This window comes from Nannobrachium achirus, assembly GCF_963921795.1.
Source record: "Nannobrachium achirus genome assembly, chromosome: 13".
Taxonomy (NCBI): Eukaryota; Metazoa; Chordata; class Actinopteri; order Myctophiformes; family Myctophidae; genus Nannobrachium; species Nannobrachium achirus.
The window spans coordinates 41,164,023-41,182,862 of NC_137833.1; the positions used below are offsets into that span (position 1 = coordinate 41,164,023).

The 18,840-nt window shown below is 42.0% G+C and overlaps 1 protein-coding gene across 1 annotated transcript in view; it reads right to left on the minus strand.

Moving 5' to 3' along the window:
- Positions 1-2,374: 2,374 nt before the first annotated feature.
- The window catches only part of rasgrp3 (RAS guanyl releasing protein 3 (calcium and DAG-regulated)), a gene marked incomplete at its 5' end in the record, with an annotated part of 30,706 nt that continues 14,240 nt past the window's right edge, over positions 2,375-18,840 (minus strand). Inside the window, 10 exons of the mRNA XM_080740280.1 lie at positions 2,375-3,626; positions 6,187-6,572; positions 7,741-7,890; positions 8,907-8,943; positions 10,303-10,450; positions 14,011-14,126; positions 14,711-14,824; positions 15,465-15,545; positions 16,507-16,785; positions 18,153-18,269. Of these exons, the coding sequence (XP_080596406.1) occupies positions 3,618-3,626; positions 6,187-6,572; positions 7,741-7,890; positions 8,907-8,943; positions 10,303-10,450; positions 14,011-14,126; positions 14,711-14,824; positions 15,465-15,545; positions 16,507-16,785; positions 18,153-18,269 (1,437 nt within the window). The 3' untranslated portion in view covers positions 2,375-3,617. The remainder of the gene's footprint in view (positions 3,627-6,186; positions 6,573-7,740; positions 7,891-8,906; positions 8,944-10,302; positions 10,451-14,010; positions 14,127-14,710; positions 14,825-15,464; positions 15,546-16,506; positions 16,786-18,152; positions 18,270-18,840) is intronic.

Sequence of the window (18,840 nt, forward strand, 5' to 3'; positions counted from 1 at the left end):
GAGACCAGGACAAACACATACATTTATAAAATTGAAAGTCAACCGTCTTTCTTTCTTGACATTTGACAATTGTGTTCATGTATACGAGTTGACATGCAAAATAGCGGACTTTAGCCTTTTACAAACAAAATAGTGTGATCTGCTGAGTCAACTGTGAAATTCCAAAATAAAAACATGATTCACATGATTAAAGACCTTCAGCCACAGACAATGCTACAAAATGCTTTTCATAAATTAGAATACCGCATATAATGAATGAGAAACAAGCAAATGAACAGCACATTTTGCTCAAGTAGACCAGTTCATTTCAAATAATAATAAAGATAATAGGATCACTCATAAGTCAACATCAATGTGACAGAAATACATGTAATGTTACAAAGTGATAAAATGTGTATGATTCAGTGTCATCAAATCCCTTGGAAGAGCAGGCCTAACACAAGTCAACAATGGCATCAAGTGGTATCCCTTATCATCATCAGTTATCCACAAAGATTTTGTCCCATTTGCAAACGATCTCTTATAGGGTAAATATTGGCCCATGTACATTTTCATAGAAAGCAATTGAAGGCTTAACTGGAAAATTATAATGTTATTTTTGAATCCCATACTATTGCCTCAAAACACTGCACAAGTATTATTAGTATAGGATACTCATTGACATTTACCGCAAAAAAAGAAGAGAAAATACTACTCAAGTGTCTTTCGGCTGTTTGCTGAATAGGCAGTGGCACCATGATAAACAGTCAAATCAGCCAATTACAAATGATCAACGTACAACAGGATATGCTGAAAGGCGGTAACACTTTGGGAGGAAAAGTACAGAATCTTATCAACCCCTATGAAATGAATAGCCTAATTTTTTTTACATGAGTCATTTTCTCGGGAATGCTCTGACTCAGAGAACTCAGCTTTTGTTTAATTTCCACTTGATACCTCAGGCATAGATTCCAAGTAGAAGACAACTCTTTCTTTTACAGAGAAACCCTCCATGTCACAGTGTGTGTACTGTATGTATGTGTGTGTGTGTGTGTGTGTGCGTGCGTGCGTGCGTGCGTGCGTGCGTGCGTGCGTGCGTGCGTGCGTGCGTGCGTGCGTGCGTGTGTGTGCCTGCGTGCGTGTGTGCGCCTGTGGAGGTTCATTGTGTTTTTACCCTCTACAAATTAAAATAAACAACTTTCCTTGCGTAATTTATTGTATCCATAGCAACAGTGTACTGACCAACTCTGGCACCCGGCAACCATCACAGAATAAATCACCTGGTCTAAAATGTTGCTAACTATATGCAATTGTCCATTCAAAGCATTACTAATTGTCTAGCTACTAGTTGGACGAGTGACTATCTGGTGACTAGATGGTTAGGAGGCTGAGTTGTTATGGTGGCCTAATGTTAGTCCCCTTACTAAGTAAAAGGTGAAAAGTCAAAAGGTGGCTTTTGTAGGGTTTCGGTGGGATTAGTCCAGCAACAGACAGTAATAAATAAACAGGTGACCATGCAAATGAGTGTTACATGTTTGAAACAACCAGACTGTTCCCAATATATTTCTACAGTGCATACATGTATTTCATAGTTACTTTTACTCAGAAGAATGTTGTACTGTACAGCAAGGTCCAGCCCGTGGATATTAGGTCTCAAAGATGCCATGTTTTGATTTCTGTAAACAAACAAATTAGAAATGCGAGTTCAGGCAGACCAGCTGCTAATATCAACTGCGTAGCCATTGATGCCTAAACGAAATGCATCTGAGCAGTATTACCTGCCTCGTCTGACCAAACTTGCTTGTGTCAACTTCCTCTCATATTTTTTACTTTGTGATTATTAATAAAATGTACTGCTGACACATTCAAAAGTAATAATTGATCTTAAATTTAGTTGCGTTACCCAGATTATGACCTAATTAAGACCTTTCCCTGACTGACATGATCAGGGTAAGGAGCAATCGCGATAGCCATAATAAACAGGATTAGATAGGATTACAGCATGTAATGTAAACATATCCAATGAGGGATCCAACTATGAGGGGATTAAACCCGCCTAGGCCACTTTTAGGAGTTTGCTAAAGGTCAGCCACATCGCTTCTTTCCTATTGGTTTGAAATTCACCAATGCTGAACTCCATGCTTCAGGCACATTGAAAGCATTGACGCTTCTGACCATGCCCTTAGAAGCCACAAGAATGGTGCAGTGTGTGTGTGTGTGTGTGTGTGTGTGTGTGTGTGTGTGTGTGTGTGTGTGTGTGTGTGTGTGTGTGTGTGTGTGTGTGTGTGTGTGTGTGAGTTCTTGTCTGTGACTAAGCTAATGTGTACAAATCATGTGTACAACAAAATGAAGTTCCCCACTAGAATGAATGACTTCTATTCTATCATATCTTAGGCAAGACCAACAGCTTCCACCCGGCTACGATCAGACTGTTCAACAATGGAACACTTTCTTTGAGGGACTGCTTTCCTATATTGGAATTGCGTCATGTGGATAGTTCCCCTATGACGAGAACTACTTTTCCTTGTGGATCTGCAATGTGGATTGTAAAAATTGTTGATTATATCTTCTTTTGTGGTCCTGCCTACCATTGTGCTACTCCCTCTTATGTCCGACCTCATGTACTTATCTCCTGATATGTGGACCTACCGAAGCATTGCCACTCTTTTGCACTTTATGTCTAACCTCATGTACATACCTGCTAACACCTGTACACCTGTAAAAACGGATTCACTGATTGATTCACTTCTGTATGACCTGTCACAGAACGTACCTTTTCTTGGATTCTGGAGTCAAACATAGTGACACAAAACTGTCACATAAGCCATCGTTAGAAGATTATTATGTTGAGTAACTGAGGACCTATCTGTCCATATATCCACAACACCAAATACACTACTCTTTGTTTCCCTTCATATCCACGTTCATTGTCCATCACTTTGTTTGCAACTCCACAAACAACTCAAAATCCTCTCCCATCATCTTTTTTCCACACATTTGATCAATACTCTTTCACCAAATGAACCATTAAAACATTCTTTGTGTCCATAAAACTCCTTCCATCCAAACCACAACTCAGTTACTCTAGAACAAAATGTTCCAAGATGATCAATAGTAGCGAGCACATCAACAAATGCACATTCCACAATTCAAACAGAGCTCACTTACAGTACATGTTGAGAGCCTCAGTCACACATTCTCCATTCAGCTAATTTGATTTCAGACAAATGCTGATAGTTATTCAAATAAAAAAACAAACGAGTCACCATGTGGCAATCTACTACAGTATACAATGACTACTATCCTCGTGACAATGCAGAGGTGGTGAGGATGGAAACACAGTCCAAGACGTTCGTTCACACAGGGCCATCTTCTGTTTTCCGCCTATGTTATCTCCTCAATCTCTGTAACCCTTCCATAGGATCACACGGCTCTCTGTGAAGCCACAATGTCCACATGTAGCTAACAGTAGCTCTGCCTGCGTCCATGTGTTCCAGAGAGGCTGGGATGTACTTCTACAGGTCTCCAAACGGGGGCTTCAAACAGCGGAGAACCTCCCCCAGGGACGAGAGCTTCTTGGTTCGAGTCCCCATGGGCCTTTTGGAAGTCTGGGTCTGGCCCTCACCACCGTGACCAAGTCAGCTGTCCTGTAAGACAAGAGTGGTGGAAGTCAGCAAATTACCACTCCTTTTCATACGATATCCCAGTCTGTTCTGTGGTTGTCACCGTGATAGTGTCACAAACGTGCAAGATGCCATAATGAAACCATACAGGTAGTTCATATGTGAAGGTCGAGTTGGAAGATGCGTTTGGTCCAAGGGTGTAGGGAGTCAAAAGTTAGGCTACTGGCTGTCTGATACCATTCATTTCCATTAGCGTTGCGGTTGCTACAACATAACAAGCTTCCAGTAGACATTTCTCTGTAATTGTAGTGCTGCCACTCTTAGCTTTTTCATCTTCAATCAAGCAGTATTTCATCAAAAACAATTACATTGATTTACATGCAATACAAACATTACCCTACTAACTTTATAACCATAATTAATCAAATCCTAACCCTTGAAGAAAATTCAGGGGACATTAGTCCCAATTCCCAAATCAACTGGTTTGACGTCTAAAATGTGTCCCAAAATGTGTCAGAAACACACACATTTTGCATATAATTGTAATATGAACCAGTAAGACTCCCTAATCGGGAGATAAGCGACCGTCAGGTCGCAGCGTGATTTTAGGCCAAAATGTGTAGAAGTGTGGAAAAATTTGTATTTAAAAATCAGCCTGAGGGTGGCGCTATATGGGACAGATGCATGTTGATGAGATGAGTGTAGCCATACTGTGTACCGATTTGCGTGATTTTAGGTCAAAATCTGTAGGAGCAGTGTCCAAAAATGTGTTTGAAAAAATCTGCCTGATGGTGGCGCTATATGGGACAGATCCATTTTGATGACATGAGTGCAGAGATGCTGTGTAGCGATTTGCGTGATTTTAGGGCAAAATCTATAGGAGCAGTGTCCAAAAATGTGTTTTAAAAAATCGTGCTGAAGGTGGCACTAAATGGGACAGATCCATGTTGATGACATCAGTGTAGAGCAAGTGTGTACCGATTTGCGTGATTTTCGGGCAAGATTTGTAGGAGCAGTGTCCAAAAATGTGTTTTAAAAAATCGGCCTGAAGGTGGCGCTAAATGGGACATATCCATGTTGATGAGATGAGTGTAGACATACTGTGTACCGATTTGTGTGATTTTAGGGCAAAAATTGTAGGAGCAGTGTCCAAAAATGTGTTTTTCAAGAATTGGCCTCATGGTGGCGCTAGAAGAGGGCCATGTGAGAATTGATGGGTGGAGGTTGTGGTTTGGCAGGCAAGGAGTATGTGTGCAAAATTTGGCATGGATCGCCGGGGCAACGGTTGCGGAGATATGAGCAGGGCAAAAGTGTGACGTGTGACGTGTGACGGAGGGACAGACGGACGGACAGACAGCCGGTGGAGGTTTTGGTAGTAAGTGCGACCTGACGGTCGCAATTAGAATGTATAGCTTTGTCTAACAAAATTACCAGTAAGACTCCCTAATATCTCCACAAATAGGGCAAAAATTTGTTTTTCCAAAATCTTCCTGATGGTGGCGTTAGATGGGACAGATGCGTTTTGATTACATGACAGTAGAGATACTGTGCGATTTGCGTGATTTTAGGGCAAAATCTGTTGGAGCAAAAATGTTTTTGAAAAAATCGGCCTGATGGTGGCGCTATATGGGACAGATCCATGTTGATGACATGAGTGTAGACATACTGTGTAGTGATTTTCGTGATTTTAGGGCAAAATCTGTAGGAGCAGTGTCCAAAAATGTGTTTTTAAAAATCGGCCTGAAGGTGGCGCTATATGGGACAGATTCATATTGATGAGATGAGTGTAGACATACTGTGTACCGATTAGCGTGATTTTAGGGCAAAAATTGTAGGAGCAGTGTCCAAAAATGTGTTTTGCAAGAATCGGCCTCATGGTGGCGCTATAAGAGGGCCATGTGAGAAATGAGGGGTGGGGTCTCCGCGCCGCCTTGGCGGACGAATAGGTACCGGCCCCGGCTCTCCCGGACGCTCCTAGCCCGAGTTACGGCATTTTATGTGAGCTGCAGTGGAGGGGGTCCTCCACTGGGGGCGTCACCACTTTTGCATTTTTTACACCTGGGGGTCCCCCAGGGACCTGGGGGTCCCTGGAGCTCCGGCTCCTTGGAGGTTGTAGTTTGGCAGGTAAGGAGTGTGTGTGCAAAATTTGGCATGGATCGGGGCAACGGTTGCGGAGATATGAGCAGGGCAAAAGTGTGACGTGTGACGTGTGACAGACTGAGGGAAGGACGGACGGACTGACAGCCGGTGGAGGTTTGGATAGTATAGGAGTGCAAGTAACTGCGACCTACGGTCGCAACAAACGTCTTCGTGTATCACAGATAATATGAAATCCAATGTAGCCTATTTCATAAAATGTTTAAGGCCCCACTTTGAGAACCCTCAGCAAAATTGGTTCATATGGCATCGCAATCATTTTAACCATATTTTCTACTTTGGCAATTCAAAAATAACAGATCTAAAAGCTCATAGGTCATTTTGTGCCGTGCTATGAGCTTATAGAGCTATTTTAGAAAGATCTTGAAGATTCATGCAAATCTTTACTTCTGGGCGTCCCTGGAACAAACTCTGTTCTATAGCCTACCTTCCCTCTGTGTGAGGTATTCCCATTCTGCAGGATGCCTCCTGGTCCCTCCGTCTGTTCCTGGGAGTCCCTCCTGCCACGGGCTGGCACACCCTGCTGCTTCCCCGTCTCGTGGTTCTCCCAGCGGGCAAAGCCTTTGTTCTTGGAGGCCTTCCGGTGGGGTCGATACCTCATCTTGGGGAAGGTGTGGGAGCCGCTGTCCGTGGACCCCCAGCTGTGCTGCTCCGACCACAGGGGAGACTCGGTCTGCGTGGCCTGGCTGGTGGTGGCCCTCTGCAGGCGTACAGATATCCGCTGGGCCGAGCCCGTCATCAGGGTGATGGACTGGCCGTCCCGCGTGGGGCCCACGGGCGCCACTGCCGGGAACTCAAATACCTCGTCCTCATCTGGCAGGAAAAGGGAGACGGAAACAGTGGGTGGATTAATATAACAACGCGTTGTGGTTATTTTCAATTCTTTTCAACGTTTTCGTTGGGAATTTTATTGGGTTGCCATTATAATGGATGATGATAAAACAAGGGATGGGGTCGTCCCTCAAGCTTGTAAGAGTATGTGATTTGCGTTATTGTGGTGATAAACAGCAGGGATAATCATGATTATATAATTATACAATTGTTCAAATGATTTGTTATAATAGTGACGTTTAGTAGTTAGGGTACAGCCTTATTGTGCGTAAACTGTTAACATTTATATAAGAAAAGGGTCACACTCAGAATCCATTGTACACATAAAATGTGTCTTTTGGTTCAATCCAGAAGTCACACAAACGTTCACATGCACCCTGTCACTCCATGTTGTTCAGTTTGTTTACCGTATTTTATTTCCTACACTGTTGTTACATTCAATCATACTTTTAGATTCAAGTCGATTTATGCAAGCTATTTTTATACAACTTTCCATCATAGCATTGTATCTTATCTTTTACATTCTCTCAGAATGTAATGTAGTTCAAGCTCATTAGTCTTGGTTGTCAATTGTCATGTTATTTGCTTACATCATGTGCACAATTTATTAATTGGGTTACAAAGTACACATTTTCACAACTTTGGTTATTATGTTCTACCATTGCGAATGTTAAACTGTGTTAAGCAGTGTCACCATTTGGTATCACCTCAGCCTACTTGGAACCCCGACGGGGGAGCCACCGAAAAAGTACCAGGGACCAGGTACTTTGGCCTAATGGAAAAGCAAAGAAAGGAGGGTAGAGCTGTGGGTGGGACGAGCTGATACTATGCGAAGGGAAAGCGGCATAACACAAGTGATTTATATCAGGGGTCTTCAACAGGGGGTCCGGGACCCCTAGGGGGTCCTCAGAGTTACTACAGGGGGTCCTCCAAATCTTTGTGTAATAGAGGCTTTTTTTTTAGATGAACCCAAAATACACTAATGATTGTGATGTCAAACGATGAAACTAAACTATTATATACTACTATGGTATCTATGGGTTGTGGGGGGTCCCTGCTTCATCTATCTCTCGACTAAGGGGTCCTTGGCCTGAAAACGTTGAAGACCCCTGGTTTATATTATGATTGATGATGTACAGCTGGAACACACCTTTACAGGTGGGCAATGCAGGACTACTGGGTAACGAGCAGTGGGTGAGAACTCCTTGGGAAACGCTTCCTAACGAGGTGGAGTGGAGCAGCTTCCGACAGGCCAGCACCAACAGCTCCCGACACTGTTTATGGCAGTTCACTCCACAGTCTGCAATGCAAAGGAAAGATACGCCAATTAGCACATTTTCCATTAATGTCGTTGCTTACACATACAGTAGTTTAGCATGAAGACCAACAAAGACCAGATTTGGGTAATTTCCCATGTACATTGTTTGGAGTCCAAATGTTTTGTGTCCTACTTTGGGCTTAGCCAACACACTTAATGGCACAATAGATTATGTAGGTAATAGTTTTAGAACACAAATAATTTATAATCCATTGTGTGATGGAAAAAAAATAGATCTACAAGCTTAGAGCTTGCGTAAAGTTAGGTGTATACCAGTAGTTCATTCAGATAACTTACGATATGATTAACAATGTTTATTATTGATGAGTATAACAAGTGTATATGTAACATTTTGACTTGGCGTCGGCTCTGCTTCCCCCTGCTCAGCGCAGCCCAGAAGAACATCATTAACCATTGGGAGCAGGGGGATCTAAATATATAAATATATAAACACCCCCCATGGGGAACAGAATTAGCAGAGCCTACTGGTGGAGCTGGGGAGGCGGTGGGGGCAAGCAAGCGCATAGCACAGCAGACCTGGAAGGCAGCAGCAAGAGAATGACAGCCTGAGGGGGTTACATAGCTTGGCAAGAGATCAGCTGACTGCCGCAGGCAGCAGCCTGCCACGTCGCCTGTGACGTAGGACTGGCGTAATAGTGTAGTAACAGACTTAAAGCAACATAGTGCGCAGTGACCCCTCAAGTGTATCTAAATGAACTAACTCCGCTGGCTACATACATTTGTTGTATGAACCGGCCATTATTATAGACCTAAAAAAAAAGAATGTATAAATCTATCTTGAGAGATTATTAAGAACCTAATATAGCACATATGGATTAATTTATCACAGTGCTGGCTAATGAAATTACACCAGCAGAGCGCGCAAGTAATGCGTTTGGTGATTTTAGTCGTGGCGTATCTGTTTGTGTTTACGCTTGTAGCCAATCAGGGACCAGCATTCTTGGTGATGTCACCATTAACAGCCAATGAAAGCATACCTTTGCACTTGTAGCCCTGTTTGATGATTCCCCAGAGCTGCAGGAGCATGGTCCAATATGTGGTGAAGGGAGGGGGGAGGGAGGGGTGGGAATGGTTGGTAAAACAAAAGAATGTTAGAATATGAAATGGAGGAAGTATGTTCACACTACAAATTTGTGGGCAGGCCACTGGGCCATAAACAGGATACAATCCCTCACAACACCCTTCCTGTAACCCTATGAAAATGTGCGTGTGTGTGTGTGTGTGTGTGTGTGTGTGTGTGTGTGTGTGTATGTGTGTGTGTGTGTGTGTGTGTGTGTGTGTGTGTGTGTGTGTGTGTGTGTGTGTGTGTGTGTGTGTGTGTGTGTGAGAGAGAGTCACACGCCTGGATATGTGCACGTGTGGGTGTATAGTGGGAGAGGTATGGGGTTGTATGTGTTTGTGAGAACAAGAACATTTCCATGGCCTACCAAATGTAAGTCACTATCACTATAGGAACCAGGTACATAATGTAACTGTCAGGTGGATTGAATCAGCTTTACGTATATGATACATGGGAAATAGGTTGAGCCTGTATGAATAATGTGGCAGCGAGGCAGTGAACAGAGTCAGACTAAGTTGTTTTATCTGACTCATTTATCAACATACAATGTAATCTAGTCTACCTAAGACCAGTGGTTCTCAAACATTCTAATGTCAAGGACCCCCAAATAGATGTATTTGGCCAGTTGAAAAGATTCTGAGACAAAGAGTCATAAGAGAACATTAATTTGTCAAAATATGTCAGCAGAAATAAAATAGGGCTTAAGGCTTTAAATCATAATATGTAGTGGGGCCCTGCTTCCTTTCTCTCTCATCTAAGTGGTCTTTGGCCTGAAAAACATTGAAGACCTGTGGTTCAAACTGTTGGTCATTATTTTGGTGGAGACCCCCTTGAACCCTCTCAGGGATCCCTGGGAACCTGGATCCCGGTTTGAGATCCAGTGACCAAGACCTACAGGACTTTAACCCATTTAGGCCTGGGCATATTGAATGCTTTAACATTTGAAAAATAGCAGATATACAAGCTCACAGCGCGGCACCGAGTGCCGCGCTGCGAGCTTGTAGATCTGCTATTTTTTAACAGTATAGACAGGTTTTCCTGGTGGCAAAAGGGGGGACATGGATTCCTACTGGCCAAGGTAATAAAACAACTTAATGGTACTTCTAGAGACAGATATTTAGAGAGGGCTGTTGTACACAGAGAATAGATCATGCATGTTGCAAGTGACAACTTGACAGTTGACACTTAAATGTGACATTTCACTGGAATGTGTCTTTCTTCTATTCAGCACGCACACCATGGTTGAGTCACTTTCAATAGTATAGCAATAGCAGATACATAATACATGGATGGATACTTCTTCAGAAACTTACAAATCCAGCACAGTGTTCACAGAAGGTAGGCTTCAGGTAGGTCATCTCCTGGAAATTGTGGATGAAGCCAGGGCCCATCTTACACTGGAGCAACGGGTTGGCACGCAGAAAATATGCCATCATCTCATCCTTACTGATTAATCCATCTCTGAGAGAGAGAGAGAGAGAGAGAGAGAGAGAGAGAGAGAGAGAGAGAGAGAGAGACAGAGAGAGAGAGAGAGAAATAGAAATATATATGAGTTCAAATCTGATTCCTGGCATGTCTCCTTTCTCTCCTGTCTTTCTTCTACACTACTATCCAATGAAGCAACAGGAGTAACTGAAACAGGTGCTATCTAATCTTCATTTCAACCACTAGGGTGTACTGTTTCAATGCAGAAGATATACAGTATATCTGCCTTCACATTGAAGTAATACAATTTGATCCACATTTCCACCATATTGATGACTCTTCATGTCTGACACAGAATGACAAATCCATACTCTCCCAGAACTAGTCATGCAGCCATGGTGTACACTGCTCTTTAACATTCCTCTAAATTAAGTGGATCCTTAAACTTTCTGACATAACTTGCAAAACGCAAAAAAGAAAATCCCCAAATAATCATCCTGGGCGTTGATTATTATTGTCATGTGACAGACGGTTAGCACATGGTAGCCCCCCTAATTATTTTATTGAATCACCGCCTTGCCACCCTGGCTCCTCTCCAAAACAAAAGCCACGTGTGCTGGGAGGCAGGGGACTAGCAGTGTCATCAGGCAAGCACAGGGAGGAGAAGTGGAAAGTAACTAAGTACATTTGCTATACTGTACAATTGTTAGGTATTTTTTTACTTTACTGGAGTATATCAACATTTCAGTTCTTTTACTTCTACTCCACTACATCTCAGAGGCAAATATTATACTTTTACTCCAGTCTACAATTAATTAAAAGCTTCAAAACTGATTCCTAGAATGTCTCCTTTCTGCCTGACCTTGGTTTCCTGTAATACTTTTAGATTCTGGACTTTACACCGCACTTTTATTCAACCAATGCATTTGAGCATTTCAATGGGAATGGAGTGGTTTGCTGAGAGACTGCTGTTTTTTCCTTTTCTTTGACTATGGGTTCCCAGATTGCTCTTGTATGAACACACCTACTATACAGGCTTCACCGTCCTGCAGGTCTGGGTCCTCCTTGTACTCCTGACCTGTGGTTTCCCTAGTCTGGGCCACAGGCCAATATTTTATTTTCATACAACCATATTTTGCACATAGGCTCAACATGGGATTTGGAATAGTTTCAGTAGATGAAGCAAATAGGACAGAGAGGACAGAGTGGCATGCGTGTGTGTGTGTGCGTGCGTGTGTGCGTGTGCGTGTGTGTGTGCGTGCGTGCGCGAGTATGTCAATGTGTGCTTGGATGTGAGAGGAAGGAGAACAGAACCATGCAGGCAACTTAAATGTGTGAAAGGCAAAGCTAAATGTGTGAAGGTCCATGAAGAAATGTGTTACAGTGCAGTTAGAGAATGTGTTTGCATGAGGGTTTATGTGATATGTGATGGAGTCATGAAAGACCACTCCCTCTAGGGTAGTCCATGGCCTGAAAAGACATGTCTGCATGGAGAGAAGGTGAGAAACTATACAGGAATGAGATAGCAAGAGAGCCCCCCTCAGTAGGTTTCCTTTGTTGATCTTCCTATTGCATGGAAACGTGAATGTTATGCACAGTTTATATACACCACGCGACACGTTGTGAGCTTGTAGATCGGCTATTTTCGACTCGGAAGAACACGGTCGTATGACTAAATCTGTCTATAAGTGAGATGGTAGGGTAGCAAATAATTTCCCCATCGGGGTATAGACCATATTCACAGGGCAGCCATGTTTGCATTTTGCATTGAAAAACTGGGGTGGAAACGGGGTGACATTTCATTACCTTAATGGCAAGATGGCCGGCAATGTGAATGTTGTCTAGCTGTATATGTAGGGGCGACCCTATAGGCATAGGGCATAGCAGTGCTGGCCACTTTGTAGTTTCCCTGAACCAGAGCCCATTCATTTCCAAAAATATTTATATAAATTAATTTAAGCGAATGAATCATGACCATAAAACATTTGATTCATGTGAAAAAGAAAATGTATAGGCCTCTATAAATTTAATAACAAGTACCCTTCACATGTTGAATGTTTTATAGTCATGATTCACCAGGAGCCTGGATGGATCTTGTCCTTACCACTCAAATCAGTAGATTTGTGAAGTGGGAAGAGCATGGCATTAACATTAGAAGGGTTATAGGGGTTCCATTCTCTTTGCAGTCCATCATTGGGCTAATCCTGCCACTGCCTGCAGTAAGTGATTTAACAGATATACAAGCTCACAGCGCTGCACTGCGAGCTTGTATATCTGCTATTTTTGAAAAGTTGTGAAAATGTGTGCAAATATTTTAATATATGTATTTTGTAAGCGAACATTTGTAACTCCAGAATTTTGCTTCTGGGGGGTCACTGGAACTAAATATTTTGAGATGGGGGTCCGTGGCCAAATACATCATTTTGGAGGTCCTTCACATGAAAAGGTTTGAGCACCACTGACATAGAAACATTGGTTTTTCAAAAAAACCTTGGATTTAAAATATTCAAATTCACGATTTTTCAAAAATAGCAGATCTGCTGTGAGCTTGTATATCTGCTATTATTCAATAGTTAAAGCACAAAAGAATGCGTAATAATGCGTTCCCATTATAAATGAGTTAAACCCCCTCATGGGGGGCTCGCATGTGAATCCTTGTACCCAGGGCCCAGAAATTGGTGCCATGACAGAGATGGCATGCTATAATTTGTGCCGTCAAGGAGAGTGTCCCTTGATTCCAAGCTCAGCAAACCCCACCCTTAGTGTGGAGACACCTCTTGGTAGCCAACTGCTCAGGATTATGCAGTGTAAATGTCTATGGCTAGGAATTTATCTACAAACTTACTGACCAGGGCAACCTAGAGCTTTGCATAGTTGTAAAACTATACATTTCCACATTAAATTACAGTACAGCATTTATCTTATGTCATCTTCAAAACCAGCCAATAGCTATTGCTTGAGACACGCTTTCAAATTAACCCATTTAGAACGGGTACACGTTATAGTGTATTATTATTTTATGCTTTAACTATTGACAAATAGCAGATATACAAGCTCACAGCACGGTACGAGTGTCGCGCTGCAAGCTTGTAGATCTGCTATTTTTTTTAAATCGTGAAAATTAGAATTTTGACACGATTCTATAAGTGTCTTTTGAATCCTTCTTAAGGTTTTTGGAAAAACCCTATGTTTCTATGTCACAATCTGGCTAGCCATCGTCAAAGAAAAGGTCCTTTTCACTTAACTGGAGCTCAGTTAGTCTGTTCTTGAGAGATGTCAGTGGTTCTCAAACCTTTTCATGTGAAGGACCCCCGAAAATATATGTATTTGGCCACAGACCCCCATCTCAAAATATTTAGTTCCAGGGACCCACCAGAAGCAAAATTTGAGTTACAAACGTTCGCTTTAAAAATACATACAGTATGTTCAAAGATTTGCACACATTTTCACAACTTTTTTCAAAAATAGCAGATCTACAAGCTTGCTGTGAGCTTGTATATCTGCTATTTTTAAAAACACCTGAGTACTATTTAGTAAAAACACCTGAGTACTTTTTCCATCACTGACAGGGGGGACTTGTGAAGTCACACACTTACTGGTCTTTGTCCAGAACACAGAAGGAGTCCAGGAAGGGAAAGTTGGCAGCAATGCTCTCAAAATCCTCTTGAGAGATGTAGCCATCATGGTCATGGTCATAATTCCTGAATACAGACTTCCCAGAATCAGAAAGAATAAATAAAAATAAAGTACATTACTTTAATAATGGCGCACATAACGGTACGACAGACTATCGGTAATTGCTTCAGGGCGTATTGTTAGGGGGAACAATTGCTTGGAAATGATGAATTATGACATTGAAAGGAAAGTGTGGAAAATGTGTTGCTAAATATTTGTTACGGCTGTTGTATTCCCCATGCCCTCTCTTATTACAAACTTTCCAATATTTTCATCATTGTGTACTCACAGTCTATGCATAATGCCATACTTATCAGGATTATATTTCTCTTCTGTGAGCATTCACAGTGGTGGAAAGTAGCTAATTCACCCAAGTACTGTATTTAAATACGATTTTGAGGTAGTTTTACTTAACTTTCAGGAGTATTTCCGATTTTTCAATACTTTTACTTCTACTCCACACCATTGGTGCGGTGCAGTGTGACAGTGCCCAAACAGAGTATTTCAATATTTGCAGTATTGATACTTTTACTTAAGTAAAATTAAATTAAAAAAAAGTACTTGTTCCACCACTGTTCAAAAGGGCTGGTGTCTATTGAGCGTAAAAGGATGCCCACTCACATCGACCACCTTCCTGATGTGCTTGTTGACCACAGAGGGGTCTGGCTTGGTGGTCACACCTGAGGCCCAGTCCAGTGGAGCAAGGGGCTTGTTGGGGGTTGTTGGAGAGGTAGGCTGTGGAGATGGAACACACGCACGCACACACGCACGCACGCACGCGCACACACACACACACACACACACACACACACACACACACACACACACACACAATATATATATATATTTACATCACTTGTGGGGACATTACATAGACTTCCATTCATTTTCATGCAAGTCCTGTGGCCTTACCCTAACCTCTATCCCTAAACCTAACCCCTAACCCCTAACCCTAACCGTTGTGGGGACCTACTATTTTGTCCCCACACTGTCAGAGGTCCCCTGCAGGTGACTGTGTGAACATGCGTTTAGTCCCCATAAGTATAGCTAGACAAACTCTCACTCACTCACTCACACACTCACACACACACACACTCACACACACACACACACACACACACACACACACACACACACACACACACACACACATTATTTGGGAGGGGGGTACCCAGTTCAAATATCATTAATTTTGGGAACATTAACCCATTACTTATCTACAAAGGCCTTCCAAATAAGTAGTTCTCACACTTTCAAGATCTTTCCAATATGTTAAAAATTAGCTCCATTTACATCAAGTGAATTAATTACACAAAATGAATGCCCCCACTGTGTAATGGCATTTAGTAACTTAGCACTATGCTTCACAACTTACCAAAGATTTGGGGTTTCGTGGTTCCCTTAGCAATGATAGCTCATAAATCTCATCTTCTGTGTAGTAGAGGTCTAAAGAAAGCTGCAAAGTGGACAGATTCATAAGTTATACTTGTGGAAAAATAAATCTGTGGACAAAAGGGTGTGGAATTGTAAAAGCATGCATTTACTGTACTAGACTAGGCAGTGATCTCCATTCAAATCTCTATTCAAATGAACATTCACAGATCAGTCATTCCGATGATGATGACCCTTTGAGATCCCTCTCTGCACTCTAGGCCTGACACTTATTACATAATCTCCTAATCGCAATTATTTTGCATAATCATCATAATTGTAAAAAATTGTGGAAAGAAATTGTGTAAATATCAGATTGAGATTGGCTATTTCCCCATTAGTGTTTATTTGAAAGTATAAAATTATTAAATATGTCAGTCATAATAGAGTATTTGTCATATCTGGCCTGTGCCTTAAAGCCAAACAGAAATGTAATTTATGTTCCATATGTAATGTTCCAGTGTTCAACAACACAAAAACGTAATTAAATCGTTAATTAATGGTGTGACAATTAATCATCACGTAAAATCAAATGTCATAACTGTGACAGCCCTACTGCCCTATAATGCTTACAGCTTTCAAGACAATCATGCCTTCGCCGCTCAACGTTAGGGCTGTCAGAATTATTACATAATCGTCTAATCGCGATTATTTGACATAATCGTGATTATTTTTCATAATCGTCATAATCGTTTCCATGTCAAAAATAGTGGAAATAGCAGATCTACAAGCTCACAACGCGTCACATCGCGACGCGTTGTGAGCTTGTAGATCGGCTATTTCCACTATCAATGTTCTTTTTTATGCATGAAGTTGTCAAATATGTCAGTAATTTCTTTGTATATTTAGGTTATGTGTCATATCTACCATGTGCAACTTCAAAACCTAAAAGCCAAACAGAAATGTAATTGTCAACGTTAATCGCAATTATTTAAGTGACAATCAATCGTCATGTAAAATGTCATAATCGCGACAGCCCTACTCACCGTCAACAGATAGATGAGGTCCATGTTGGGTTCCACGTGGCCCGCGGCGCTCTGAAGTGACACCAACTCGTTGAAGGTGACGTACAGCTGCTGCATCTTCACCAGGTTCACCTTGCTGCCCCCGTCCACCCAGTCAGGGAAGACCACGTGCAGCGCAATGAGGTCCTTGAGGTGCACCCCCAGGATGGGCACCTTGAAGCCCTGGCACTCACTGAACGCCTTGCGGTAACCAGAGTAGTTGGCATTGGAGGAGACCAACTCCGTCATCTCACTCCAGATCTGGCGGGTTTGTTTGTGTGTGAATGAGAAAGAGAAAAAGAAAAGAGTGGAGTTACTTAACTGGGACCCCACCCTGACAAGCACTTGGAATTGTAGGCATTACATTTAATGTGACTCGATTCCACAGATAAATATCGTGAAAATAGCCGATCTTGAGGCGTCGTGAGCATGTAGATGGGCTATTTTCCCAATGTTCGCATCTTGCTTACTTAATGTTTGACCGTTTGGCCAGTTTGGTATTAAAACGGTCTTGAAAGTCTTTAAATTTTCACTTTAAAAATGTGCAGATACCATGTATATGTTACAGTCAGTTTAGGTAACTCAGTGAGATTGGGGTAAGAGCGCTCGTTTTGTTGTTCACCACACACCCCTAACACCACCTGGATCAATTCACATTAGTAGTCTCTTATCAGCGCACCTGTGTAATTCTGCGTATTGAGATGGCGACAACAGCCATTCACTTGTGTAGTCGCTAACCCTAACCCTAACATTAACCTCTGTAAAACTATGCCTAACCCTAACCCTAACCACCGTGGGGTGAGGCGCTATCATTCCTGCCGATGCTACGTTGTCGTTGTCTTTGTTGTGGATCAAAGCGACCGCTTGTTCCGCCCCGAGCCGCACGACGAGCGCTCCTGTTCTCAATTTCACTGAAACTCAAAAAAACTGTGACATATGTTATACACTTATACTGTGTGTTAGTTTGTTTACCATTGAGTGAGAAACAAAATGACATTAAGCTAAATCATCTGGGGACCCCACAAAAGGTTGAGAACCACTGGATTGGAAGATCAATAGAGGATTAGAACAGAATCAATATTAGTTAACGGTCACTCGTTTTAAGCTTTACATCGTGCCTTTCACTCATCATTTTAACTAACTTAAACCATTCTATTGTTAGTCATGCACCATTTTGCAGAGATACGAAGCGCCTTTCTTTTGAAGATCTTCAAAGCTGAATCAAATTCAAGTCTTCAAACATTAATTTCATAGCAACATAATATCCCCTCTCCAAAAAGGGCTCCCTTTCTATTTTGCTCACTGACAGTATGACACTTTTCTTAAACATGTAGTTAACATTGTATGGCCTTAAAACAGCTTTTTGGGATGCAGAACATATGTGGATTAATAATAATGTTGTAGACCATAATAATCCCTCTGATTTATTTACATTCTGGTTATGTTTTTACCCGCTTTCACCCTGGCATCCTTATTTTGGGCATCAATATTACAAGTATCTCTCCAGCACACATGAATTGCTAGTTAAAATGTTACTAATAGTGAACTTTTATATACTATAAGCAATTTATGAAATTAATGAAAGTAAATACACCTCAGTCTCAATCCTAACATACACACTGACTGACCTTTGTGACCTCTGGGGTCAGGTGGGAGTGAGTCTCCTTCAGTCGAGAGATGGAGCTGTGACTCAGACCACCAACCACCGCCATCAGAGTGTTGAAGTTCTGCAACTGGAGCAATTTCTAAATGAGGGAGAGATGTGTGTTAAACCTTTTCAGGCCAATTAAGGACCCCTTAGTTGAGAGAGAGATGAAGCAGGGACCCCCACAACCTTTTCATAGATTCCATATAGTTTCATTGTTTGACAGCACGATCATCAGTGTATTTTGGATTCATGTCATTTTGTGTTTCCAGATATTTAACCACCTGAACCGTCAACTTCATGAACTTGACCTTTCACTCTGTACTTAGTCTGCTCTTTTTCCCCTTTACACCAAACCTCTATGACGAAAATAGCCGATCTACAAGCTCACAACGCCTCGCAGCGCGAGGCGCTGTGAGCTTGTAGATCTGCTATTTCTGGTTCTCAGAATATGGATGCTAGGGTTCAAATGGTTAATATAAAAAAGGAGAAAAAAAGGTTTCTATCACACAAAGATATGGAGGACCCCCTGTAGTAACTCTGAGGACCCCCTAGGGGTCCCGGACCCCCTGTCGAAGACCCTTGTGTTAAGAGAAAGAATTAAAATGCGCAACCTAGCCCTCGCCGGGCTATAAAAAAAACCCACATAACAACAGAGGGCGAACAAGAGA